General features: G+C 54.7%; 4 protein-coding genes across 4 annotated transcripts; 3 read left to right on the top strand and 1 right to left on the bottom strand.

Annotated features, from left to right (window-relative positions):
- Positions 1-42: 42 nt before the first annotated feature.
- G647_02311 (uncharacterized protein) lies at positions 43-2,890 on the top strand (the record flags this gene model as incomplete). Its single annotated transcript, XM_008726661.1, has 2 exons — positions 43-154; positions 207-2,890. The coding sequence occupies 2 exons, from the start codon at positions 43-45 to the stop codon at positions 2,888-2,890; spliced, it is 2,796 nt and encodes a 931-aa protein (XP_008724883.1).
- Positions 2,891-3,140: 250 nt separating this feature from the next.
- On the bottom strand, positions 3,141-5,710 carry G647_02312 (phosphate:H+ symporter; the record flags this gene model as incomplete). The annotated part of the gene is made up of 8 exons (XM_008726662.1): positions 3,141-3,730; positions 3,811-3,873; positions 3,928-4,242; positions 4,311-4,905; positions 4,995-5,154; positions 5,291-5,427; positions 5,481-5,597; positions 5,654-5,710. The coding sequence occupies 8 exons, from the start codon at positions 5,708-5,710 to the stop codon at positions 3,141-3,143; spliced, it is 2,034 nt and encodes a 677-aa protein (XP_008724884.1).
- Positions 5,711-6,661: 951 nt separating this feature from the next.
- On the top strand, positions 6,662-8,815 carry G647_02313 (uncharacterized protein; the record flags this gene model as incomplete). Its single annotated transcript, XM_008726663.1, has 7 exons — positions 6,662-7,125; positions 7,201-7,602; positions 7,663-7,826; positions 7,897-8,064; positions 8,178-8,390; positions 8,454-8,678; positions 8,736-8,815. The coding sequence occupies 7 exons, from the start codon at positions 6,662-6,664 to the stop codon at positions 8,813-8,815; spliced, it is 1,716 nt and encodes a 571-aa protein (XP_008724885.1).
- An 881-nt stretch (positions 8,816-9,696) lies between these two features.
- G647_02314 (riboflavin synthase, alpha subunit) lies at positions 9,697-10,440 on the top strand (the record flags this gene model as incomplete). Its single annotated transcript, XM_008726664.1, has 1 exon — positions 9,697-10,440. The coding sequence occupies one exon, from the start codon at positions 9,697-9,699 to the stop codon at positions 10,438-10,440; it is 744 nt and encodes a 247-aa protein (XP_008724886.1).
- Positions 10,441-12,569: the final 2,129 nt, after the last annotated feature.

Here is a 12,569-nt window from a genome sequence, read left to right on the forward strand (position 1 = left end):
CTTTCCTCAGCCTCTTCCGATCTGGCAGCTGAAGTTGACGCTATGGGGCCTCCAGGTTCGAAATATATCCAACGTGGCAACAATTCAGGAGGCAACGTGGTGTTTGGCAGTCAGAAAATCTGTAGTAACCGTGTGAGCATTGGGTCTGACCGGAGTCTGTTGAGCTCCACCCCCCCAACGGCGATCCCGAGCTTACCGAGTTTCAGGTTCAGACTCCTCCTACAGAACGGTGATAGAAGCATTCGGCAGCGAGTGCGACTACGATGAAGTCCATCACGAAATCAAGAAGCCACACGGCCAGACCTGCAGCTGGTCTCAGCACCAACAAGACATTCGTAGCTGGGCGGACGACAGTTCCAGTTTGATGTGGCTTGTTGGCGGGCCTGGAATTGGTAAGACAGTCCTGGCAAAGTATCTCATCAAGTCACTTCAACAAGACGGTGACAAGGGCAAGAGAACAATCTATTTTTTCTGCGACCGCCAAAAGAGAAAGGATGGATCTAAAGCTGTGTTCATCCTGCGCAGCCTGATATACCAATGTATGACCATCGCGGAATGCCTTGGCAAGAGACACGTCAAGCCCAAGTACGACACGTATGGTCCGCACTTGCTCAAAAGCAATGGCGAATTGGCGAAATTGTTCTTCGAAATGATGTCGGATCCCGGACAGGGGGAGTGGTATTGCATCATTGACGCGTTGGATGATTGCGAGGATCAAGAAACGAAGACATTACTCGAGGGAATCGTTGCCGAAACACAGGGAGCTGGCGGAGAATATCCGCGCTTTCTCCGGCTTCTCATCACAAGCAGACCTTGCGGAGCTGTCAGATCGGCAATTCTCAATCGGAACAATGTGAGAGTCGTGCACTTTACAGATCCAACCGGCAAGCAATTGAATGAAGCGGACATTGCAGACTACATCTCGGACCACGTCCGTCAGTTTGAGCACTACCCAGAAGAGAAGAAACCAAGTGTGGAAAAGCAATTAATCGAAAAGGCTGGCGGAAACTTCACCTGGACCATCTCAATGATCCACCAGCTTGGCAACAAATCCCCTGACTGGTACAACAAGCTGCTGGCAGAGATGCCTTTGGGCATGGAAACCATGGTGGCGAGGATCGTCCATCGAGCAAAGCCAGAGAGCCTGTTGTTGATCCAACTGCTGGCCGTGGTGCAACGCCCAATGTCAGTCACAGAGTTAGCAACTCTTATCGCAATGAAGGGAAGCCCGTTCGATGATCTTTTCGCGCTGGTGCGTACTACCTCCGCAATGTCATTACGCGACAAGCTTCGGTTCGGCGAGGAGTCCTTGCAAATTTGTGATGACGAGATCCTGTTCTTCCATCCTTCGATGCCCGAACAGTTACACAAGATGTGGACCGAGGACATATTCCGAAAGATGCACCTGAAAGTCGCCGAGGCTTGCCTGATCTACCTTATATCCATAGATGACAGCCATAAGCCTTTACAGGGGCGACGCAAGGTCGACTGTGGCGCCGAATACCAAACAGTCCTCGGTGCTCTGCCATTGCTCGAGTATGCTGCGGCACATTGGCCGACTCATCTATATTGTGCCGGTCCAGACAGTGCAGACCGGCTGTGGCCACTCCTGGAACAAAGCCTCAGCTGCGAAACCAAAAGAGAGCTTTCATTCCAAGTGTACCGGTTCTGGCATCATGATGACTACATTGAAGGTCAGTCGCCCCTTCATATTCTGGTGCTTCACAATCTCAGGTCCGTTGTTCGTCGATTGTTTGCCGGAGATCTCCAGCCACTTCCACTGTGGGACGTCAACGCTAGGGATTCAACGGGTAGACCGCCCCTGTGGTGGGCTGTCACGAAAAGGCACAAGGACATGGTGAGCCTGTTACTGAACAACAAGAGCGTTAATTGCAATATTCGAGACCACGATGCGAAGATCTCCCCGCCCGTTCTGGCCATAAAGAGGGGATTCACCGACATAGTTCGGCTTTTCCTCGAATCTGATTCTGCCCGTATTAGTTGGAGCAGGTTGAAGTCGAATGGCAGGACATTTACTGCCTTGTACTGGGCAGCCATCAGTAAATTCGAAGACTTGGTTCTACTGCTCCTGACTCGGAAGGAATTTTCTCAGGATTTAGAGGAACCCTGCGCTAGTCAAACACCTCTTGTGGCAGCTGCACGGAATGGTTACAGCGAGATCGTCATGGCATTGTTGAGAGCTGGCGCTCGGCGTAACTCTACAGATGACGATGAGCGGCTGAGTGCATTGTCGTGGGCGGCAAGAAACGGCAAGAGGGAGGTGGTGGATTGCCTGCTCCGATACCAGGATGTCGACATCTATCTCAGAGACCCAAAGCTGGACCGGAATGCGTTCCAGTGGGCCGCAGCACACAGACACGAAGAGATAGCATCCAGTATACTAGCCGAGATGTACACCAGATGGGGCAATCAAGCTCAACAGAGGTGCATATCCCTCCTCTTGGAAGCTGCCGAGAGGAGCCAACTGGGGGCCCTAAATATTCTGCTACGGCGCGGTGGGCTCACGCCAGACTCGACGCATCGCCCCGATGGCAGGACAGCATTGTCTCTTGCCGCAGAGAATGGTCAGACCACAGTTGTTCAGCGACTTATGGGCGAGGATACCGAAGTCAATTCAGTCGACACGAATGGGAAGACACCGCTGATGTGGGCAGCTGACAAAGGGCATGTCGAGGTCGTGGAGGTCTTGCTTGAGTCTGCCAGAGTCTATGTGGACGCGGTAGACTCGAGCAGAAGAACAGCTTATGACTGGGCGCTTAAGCAAGGACGATTCGAAGTCTGCAAATTACTCGCTAGCGTGCAGCGTCCTCTTGAACACAGGCGAGGGCCTCACCGGGCAAGCGGCCCCTCCCAACAACTTCAGGGCTGAGGTGATCCTGCACTGGAGAGCAGTTGAGTGTTGCAACCATCGTTCCAGGTACTGCGAGACCAGTCGAGATTTCAAGGGGCATCGGGCGGCATGTGGCTTCCCGGCCATTCTGAGTTCGAAGCCCATGCAGTCGTCGAACAAAAGCGGGAAGCGAACTATGAGCGGCGGAATGACCGTTGCCAGAGTATCGAGTCGCAGTAGAAGGAGAGGGAAAGCAGGAGCGGAGGAAAGATGCTCATATTCTCAGTCCCTATGTGATTCTTACTATGTCATCGCTTCGGTCTCTTCGGTCAGAACTCTCGCCAGATATTCTTCCTATTTCCGTTTCGAGCACCTTCAAGCCTTCATCGGTCTTGGATGTAGGTAGAATGCGCTCAAAAGGTTCCCTGTTTGCCGGCGGAAGGTCGTGTTCCGGTCCCAAACGCGACAAGGAGATCCGCTCGTCCTGGTTTCTTTCGCCACCGTTGTTGAGACTGGCGTCTTGCGACGAGGGCAGGCTTCGCTGGCAGAAGAGCCATTGGCAAAGCACCACGGGTGTACAAGAGACCCAAAGAAATGTCAGGAAGGACGCGGGCCGATCGTCGTCGTCCTCTCCCAAGTCTTCACCGGGACAAGTCTCTTCGCCGGCCAACTTCTCAAGTGATCGGCCCATGGTCTCTGGAATGAGGAAAGAACACAACCACCCCAAGAAGGCGAACGCCCCTAGAATCTGGATCACATGTGGAAGCCACGGTGAGGCGTCAGTCTCGCCCTTCTCGAAGCCGATGCCACGCAAGGGACCGGTCAGCGCCTGGGCGAGAACCGCCCCGACCTTGCCGGATGCCGCTGCCAGGCCGTGACCTACGTAACAGTCAGAACCGAACAAATCGCATTGTGCTTACTACAGGGGATAGTGAAAAGGGCGCTTGGGGGCTACTTACAGGTGCTCCTGTATCTGGTGGGAAAGCACTCCCCAGGGACGATGAATGTGGTGGAGTTGGGACCTGCACCTACAGGTTAGTGAACCGTCCGTCGCCTTCTGGTAGTCCTGGACTTACCGCAGTTGATGAAGAACAGGATCAAAACGAAGACCGCCACCCGAGACGTATCTCCCATCCTCTCGAAACAGCTGCCAAGTACCAAGAGCAGGATTGTGATCATGGTGAATCCTCCCACCTGGATCGATTTGCGGCCGATCCTGTCGACCAGCAGTATGGCGCAGATCGACCCTGGGATGGCACCAGCGACCACCAACACCAGGTTTCCCACTGCGCCATTCCGTAGGATGGTGTACAGCCTTGTGGGATCGCTGTTGCTCACCTTGCCAAATCCCATCTTGTGCAGAAAGATGGTGTTGTTCAAGGCCAGCGCATCTGCTCTGGTGTTAGCATTCGGAAAACACATCACGACGGGTCTGCAAGGAACCCCCTGGGAAACTCACAATAGGAAACATCGAGGAAGAACCATGATCCGCAATTCCCAAAGAGAATCCAGCCATTGGACCCTTGACGGAAGTATCGTTTGAAGTCTTGCCACGAGGATTGGGGGACGACATCTGCGTTGATGCCACCTGAAGTCTCTTCGGGATTGAGCAAGGCTTGGACCTCTGCTCTGTCGGCTTCGACTCTTCCTTGTCCGGTTCTAGGTCCAATGGTGTTGTGCACCCACCCTTTGTAGTCGGCAAAGCCTTGTTCGACATCGCGGTTCACATCAAACGTGTACCGCGGTGTCTCCGGAATGGTGAGTCGACAGTACAAGGCGAGTGCCGCGGGAACAGCGCCGGCACCGATGATGATCCTCCACATGCGGTCCACGGCGAGCTGTGCAGCAACAGTCTGAGTACAGGCTCCGTCCTGGCAGACATTGCCGTCATTGTTTGTCTGGTTTCTGAAGGCTTCGATAACGATCAACGATACCAAGCTGGCCAGGAACTGTCCAAGGGCCTGGGTCGAGAAGACCGCCGCCACCATGGTCCCTCTCCATTTGGTTGAGGCAAACTCGGATGTGATAATGTTGGCGAGCGGGTAGTCGCCGCCCTGTGAGCAGACTCGTGTCAGTAAGCTGGAAGCGTAGATCGAAAATGGTGCTGCGGTGGCAATCTTTGGGCTCTAGGGGAACGACTTACAATGCCAATGCCCATCAAAATGCGCCAGAACACCAGCAGCCCCGTCATACCAATCGCCGACGAGGGGCCGGTGATGCACTGACCGAGCGTCGCCAGGCCGATTATGAGTAACTCATAACCGTACATGCGTTTCCTCCCGACTCTGTCGGCGAGCCAGCCACTGCAGACACGTCAGAGGTGATCATGTATAGGGCGACATGGTTCAATTTCTCGGAGCAGTAGAGAGACTACCTATTGTCGCCTGGGCCCGTATATTGGTCCGTCCGAAAACTCAATGACGGGAGAGGACGACTTACAAGAACAACTGGCCAACGATCGTGCCGACCGATGTCATGACCTTTATCAAGGTGTCGTCGACCTGGGGAATCTTGTTGCCATGCCTGGGGAAATAGCAAAACCCCAGCATATCCGACACGAGATTGATCGCGAAGATCTGTAGCAGTCGTCAGCAAATGCTGGCGGAATAGTAAGGAGGCTTCTGCGGACATCATAGCTGTCGGTTAGGAAGCCAGTTCCAGCAACAAGGATGGCTCGAATATGAGCCCGACCGAATGGTCTTTCATTGATGTCGCGTAGGATCAAGCGCCGCCGAAGCGTGGGATCCTGGTCGGGAGATTCGTCAGTGTGTGGCCGGTGACACCTGCAGCGAGTTTGATTACCTGTATGTGCTTGTACTCATTTTCCAGATCTCGAAAGGCTCTGTGCCTTTTGACCATGACGGGATACTCTCGACTAAGACAATGGCAGCCGTTATCCTGAAGCCCGTGTGGTATCAGGCGGACAGCTCAAGCTCAAGCTCAGGCTGGAGCATGTCCTGATGCAAGCCGCGAGACAGCACGAGTTGGAAATATCGCACGATATCGAGGTGAGGTTTGAGTTGGAAGGATCAAGTTCATGTACGACGGACTCAACTACGCGCAGTCCGCCTCGCAACCAGCCTGACGGAACAGATCATGCGAGACGAGCAGGTCCCACATCCAGCGCCTAGAGACCGCATATCAATAGCGGGCGCCTTCGGGGCGCAGCACGACGTGTAAACACAAGCCAGCCTTACCCAACCCCTTTAACGGCTGCGTGTCTATGCACGATTTCGAAGCGACTCGTTGCCCGGACTTGGTGCACAGCCGGGGCACGATTGGCCCAACAATGGAGCAGAGCGATGCAGGGTCCGCGAGCCTCGACTGAACACCGCTGCGTCGCGGCGCCGGAAGCTCGACACCCTCCTCACCAAGCCTAACCCGAATCGAACAAGTCAACAGCAACTGCTTGTGGCCTTGTTTCAAAGCGTGCGCCTCCTCGTCAGGAACTTTCGTCTTTGGCGTTCGTCCTGACGCACCAAGGCGGCAAGGTGGTTAGCTGACCACGTTGCTGGTCTTCGTATTACCATTGGCCCGAAGTCTGCCTCGCCATGTGTGGCTTGCTGAACATGTGTTGATCGATTGATTCACGACCTCGTGGATGCGCCCCTCCGCCACGCGCGGAAGCTACCGACGAACCATGGCCGTTGACGCCTGTCTCGCGCAGATCAAGAACCTAGCCTGTTGTCCAAAGCAATCTTCCCACGTTGTTCTGATACCCGTTGACGTCTTGGGGTAAGCTTTGAAGCGTTGCTTGCTTTTGCTTGATGATCTCCTGCAGCAGCAGCAGCAGCAGCAGCGACCGATCCTATGGCTGTCAACGGCGTAGGAGATGTCATCGCTCTAGTCCAGATCACCGCACAGGCTGCCAAAACACTGCACGAAGCCAAACATGCACCGGATGAGATCAAGCGCTTCATTCACGAGACCGACCGGTACCAATCATGCGTGGAATCGGCGGCAGGAAGGCTCCGGCGTCATGGCGCGCTGTTGAAGTCGCACAACGACGTGAAGAGGAATATCCAGAGTGTCCTCGAACAATGTGCAGACACGACGCTCAAGCTCCGCAAGATCGCGACCAAGTACCAGCAGGTCGTCCGGAAGAGAGGCGCCGCCACGGGCAAGGAGGCAGCCTGGCAGCTGTGGGTTGAAGCTTTCAAGACCGTGTACCACTCGATCGAATGGACAACAAGGGCTGAGATGATCGACAAACTCCGCGGCGAACTCTCGCGCAACGTGCAGATGTTGACCTGGCTGGAGGGCGGACTGGTCTCGTAAGTCCCTCAACCCGGAGCTGTGGACGAGAACTTCTTCCTGCAAGCACGACGACTTGACTAACTAGCGCGCAGTGATCGAATGGACCAGCTCTTGCTGGAGATGGAAAAGATCCAAGATATATTGACGTCGGCCATTTCCAGTCCTTCACGGACACCCATGACCAGCCCATTTGGAGCATCGCCGACTTCACCATCAGCCACCTTATGCCCCAGCAGTCAACCGACCCCTGCTGGGCCTGAACCGGATTCGCAAACTCAGGCTATGGCTCCTTTGATCCTGACAGACCCGATGCTTGACGTCAACGACGATTGGCATTTCAATCACACCATTGATTCACAGCTGACATTTCCGAAGAACTTCAGTTTCCCGGGGACTACGCCGGGCGACGAATACCGTCACGTCAAGCTTGCAACCAGCCAGGAACAGCAGCAGTTCGTGCAGCAGATTACCGCCAATAAGGCCTTCTCTGAGATGTATGTCCGGCTGTCTGGACCATGGGATCGTAAGACATGAGTTTCTGACTGCTATCTTAGTCCCGTGAAGTCCGTGTCCTTCATCTGGCAGAAGCCTGGCTCCTCGGACGGCGTGCGGATAGAAGCGAGTGATCTAGGGAAGGTCTTGCTTGTCAAGAACGGCAACGCGGTGGAAGACATCTGGACCTTAAACAACAAGAAGACCATCCGGTTTCGCCAGCGAGGTAAGCGCTTTCCGAGAAACTGCCTGACCGTGCATGGTGCGTGCTTTGTACTCACTATCCGCGCCAACAGTGCCGACATGGGACGACATTATTCCCTATTCGATTAATGGAGACGAATTCACGGCCGTGGTCGAGCAGGGAGAAGGTCTCGCTTTCTTCACAATCGAGCATGGCGAACGGCAGGACCATCCGAAAATTGCCACCACTTGGGTCAACTACACATTCGGGAGTAAAGCTGGTGAGTTGTTTCCTCCAGACCTCAAAGTGTGCTCCTATCGTCCGATCTCATTTCTGTAATCTCTGGCATCCGTGCGTCAGCAAGCAGCTCGCCCGTCTGATCATGCCCCACAGACTGCGAGCACTTCCAGGAGATTCTATACGGGTGGGATCTCCGCCTTCTAGTGCCCGTCAGCGAGATATGTCGCCCGCACACGGGACGAGATGACGACCGCCTCGTCGGATGCGAAAACGTGCGGGTCTGGGAACGTGGGCCGGAGATGCGCCTCATGGCCCATCTTATCCAGGAACGAGGCAAGCGGCGAAGAAAGTACCTGGAATTTGACCGTAAGCGTCCTCCATATCCATACCAACGGGTAGTCCAACACGCACTACTAACGTCATACCAAGTATGTCAGGAAGGCATCAAGATCGATGGTAAGGGCACCGGGCAGAAGTCCATCCTCCAGTTACGTGGCGTCAACGCCGCCATTGAGGAGTTCGAGCTGGGGAGGAAAGGCTCGACCACGTCTCTCCACTCTGTTTCCTCAACAAGCTCGATCATGCGCCGGCTCTCGTGGACTCAGAGCTCGCCTTGGCTGGATAAGCTGGACATCCATTTCCGCAGTGCAGAGCGTGAGTTGGCTCTGACGAGGGTTCTCTGTGTATGTGTGTATCTGACATGGTACCCAGACCGCGACAGTCTCCTTCACCTGGCGCTCAGTTGCAGACCGACGCAGCGGGCGGCCGCAGAGAAAAGGAAAGGCGGGTGAGTAGGAGGACTATCATTTGGAATGCATAACATCTAGCGCGACACCTTTGACGGGCATTCTGGAGCGCATCAAGCACGACGTCCGTGTACGGCAATACTTTTCTCGGAAGACAACATATAGCGAGACCCGAGAGCGAGAGACTATGACTTGCGCAGACTACCAGATGGCCAGAGATAGCCGTGGATACGTACACTGACTGACCGCCTCGACTTCCCGGTCCCATGCCCGACCACAGTACGAAGTGGGTTACACGGTCACCTGTCTGGTGCGTCAAAGATGCAGAGAGACTCGACTGGAAGGCGGTGTTGACCGACCGGACTTCCCATAAATAGATAGAAGGTCCTTTGTTAGCATCAGTTCCAGCCTCGGTCTCGAAGCACGGGCTCATTTACGAGCCGATGGCGGGAGGACTTGACGGTTTTGAAGGAAAGGTGTGACGACCAGAGCTGAGAGCAAGAGTATATGATACCCCTGTAAAGTACTTGCAATTGCTCCTGTGACGGAGTATCGGGTGGAAGAAGAGGCTGGCTCCAAGTGGTCCTGAAGTGTGGTGCGAGTGTGTGGAAGTGGGCGGCCTTCAGCCTTGTGAGGAGCCTCGGAGCCTCTCACCCAGACAGGAAAGTCAGCCTGCGAGGCTGACGGGCGGATTACATAATGACTGCGGGGAAACATCAAGATCCTCCCACGTGCTCCCGAAATTTCTGGCATCATGCAGGGATCATTGATCGGTTCATCACCATATAATACTGGGTACATCTGTACTGTGTACATACAGTACCATACATATCCACGCTGCCATCAAACTCACACTCCGACTCCCACTCCCACTCCCACTCCCACTCTCCTCCAACACCTCACGATCCTACTTCCTTTCGTCAGCCATGTTCACCGGCCTCGTCGAGACGATCGGCACGGTCAGCTCCCTCGTGCCCCTCGACCCCTCCACCTCCGGCGGCAACGGGACCTCGCTGACCATCTCGGACTGCTCTTCGATCCTCGGCGACGCTGCGCTCGGCGACTCCATCAGCGTGAACGGAACATGCCTCACAGTCACAGAGCTGGACGAGTCGAGACAGAGCTTCAAAGTCGGGGTCGCGCCCGAGACGCTCCGACGCACCAACTTGGGCCGTCTTAAAGAAGGGGGTCGCGTCAACCTCGAGCGGGCCGTCCTGGGGAGTACGCGGATGGGCGGACATTTCGTGCAAGGGCACGTCGACACCATCGCGAGCATCGTGAGCGTCACGCCGGATGGGAATGCGTTGACGTTCCGGTTGAAGCCCCGAGAGAAAGACCCGTTGCGCTATATCGTGGAAAAGGGATACATCACGCTGGACGGCGCGAGCTTGACGATCACAAAGGTCAATGACGTCGAGGGCTGGTTTGAGGTCATGCTGATCGCGTATACGCAGGAGAGGGTTGTCATGGCGGGCAAGACGGCCGGCGAGGAAGTCAATGTCGAGATCGATATTGTGGGGAAGCTCGTCGAGAAGAGCGTGGTCGGGTATTTTGAGGGGGTGGCGTCGAGAGACGGAGAGGGAGGCCCCGCGATCTTGGAGAAGATCGTGGGGAGGTTGGTGGAGGAGAAGTTCAAGTCGATACAGCAGCAGCAGCAGCAGCAGCGGTGACGATCAGGTTGGGATTGTATGAGTATTAGACCGGAACAAGCACATGGGAGCAAGCTGACGCTTGGACGTGTTTCAGTTACCAGAGCCAATGAGAGGAGTTGGTATCAAGGTGCGTTCCGTATGAGACTGTAAGAGAGGCGCAACTTGCGAGAACTGTAAGCGCTGCCTAACGTGGCTTCCTTCTCACGGGTTCTTCGAGCTCATCACTCTTGCAGTCATGGCTTTGGTTCGGAGTGATCGAAGAGATCTTGGGTATTGTCCCCCAGACGACGGACTGCTTAGCCCGTCGGTTGGTCTCCCACACCCTGACTTCATGGTTATCCCTGGTTGGGTGGTTGCCTCTGGCAGCGAACTACAGCACAATCATGACGAGGCTATCGGGCGAGTGCTTCCACAGCAGTTATTTCCAATATTGGGACGGGCTTAATGAGCTCCCGGACACAGAAACCCGGCATCAAGAACTGGATAAGATGGATGAGATGGCTCCAAGCGGTCGACGTGTGAACAGTGTCGAAGCCATCGTCGTACCTGAGGACCAAAATGGGACACTGAAGAGGTGCTCGGTGCTCAGGTAATCGAGGACATGCGCGGCACAGCCGAGATGTTAGCATCATCTCCCGGCGGCGGACTTGACCTAGTCAGGATCAAGTCATTGCCGCGATAGACACAAGCTGGTATCACCCGCGATCAGCAATCCAGCATCTCCCAATCGTGGGTTGTGCAGCCCACCATGTCTTCTGCGGACCCACTCCTGACCACCACCGTCTTGATCAAGATTCGACCTTTGACGGACGCCACGCCATCCCTCGCGTTGAGCAGGCCGGAGATGCCAATGGAGTTTACGTTCTCAGACACGTCCCTGGGACCTGCTTTCTTCGAAGTAGATCTGCTGTTCATTCTGCATCGGGAGATCCCAGCTCCGAGTCAATGTTCTCTAGGAGGACTATATTACCGGTGTGGTAGTGTCGTCAAGAGAGCACTCAGATCCTCCTCGGTGCGAGTGATTTTACTCCCTGACAGACAGTAGATGGAAAGTCCAAGTACACCGTGCCAAAGCGAAACTCATACTTGGACTTGCTTGGCCATGGAGGACCCCAGAACAAATAGTCGCGTCGAGAAGGAATACCACGATTTGCATAGTGTCTGGCTGTCTTTAGTGAAGGAAGTCGTTCATGTCAACTACAATCTCTTTGTTTGGTTCATCATCATCAAGTAAGACTGTTGATCTAGGCTGCGACGGTCGAGAGGCCATTATCAGTCATCGTCGATTCCTCTGCCGATCTAATATGGGCCCCGGGTGGTAGACATGTGGGTATGGTGACCACTTGGACATGTGGAGCTACTGAATCTCTTCGATCAGCCGTTTCAGGGGCGCCGCTGACGGCCAAAGAACAAGTATATCAAACTTCTCTTTCGTTCGGCCAAGGCGGTGGGGATATCTCGAGCCAGAAGTAGCCCTTGTGGAAGCATAGTCCTGATGACTCTCAGGTGCTCTTGCAAGCTAGGTGCTGAAATTAAATCATGACCTCGGAATGGTTTTGCGTGTCCCGAGACGGTCCTCGTTGTCAATTGTCCACGTCATGCACAGTAGCCAGGCTAGTGCGGTGTCTTCGGTCTGCACGTGTCATATCAGAGGTATACAGCGACAGCCTACCAGCAGCTTCCACGAGAGCCAAAAGGCGTAAAAAGATAGGTAGCAACGCGCACACTCCGCATATGAAGATGGCCTGCGACATAAGCGGACGAATTCACCTTGGTGCCCTCTTGTACCCTCTGTTTATCTCCTCTCGAGGCGACAGTCGCTGGCACCGTCAGTGCGCCAATCTATCTGAAGCCAGCCAATATTCTATGTGCACAAGAGGACACATGGACAGGCACAGTGTGCGACAACGGCACTCCTGGTATCTACCCGAGGAGGCTGACACCTCTGACTACATATTTCTTGCGCCACGCGCACCGGACGGACGAGGTGCAGAGACCTGGCTCGGTTGACTGACCCGTCAGATCAATATGGGCTTCTCAAATGTGAAGAAGATGGAGATTGGGTTCTAGCTATTTGGAGCGTGAAACTGCATGGGTATACCGTCTCTTTCCAGTCCGGTCTCTGGGAGAAGCTGTGCAGTGGAGTA

Source organism: Cladophialophora carrionii, assembly GCF_000365165.1.
Source record: "Cladophialophora carrionii CBS 160.54 unplaced genomic scaffold supercont1.2, whole genome shotgun sequence".
Taxonomy (NCBI): domain Eukaryota; kingdom Fungi; phylum Ascomycota; class Eurotiomycetes; order Chaetothyriales; family Herpotrichiellaceae; genus Cladophialophora; species Cladophialophora carrionii.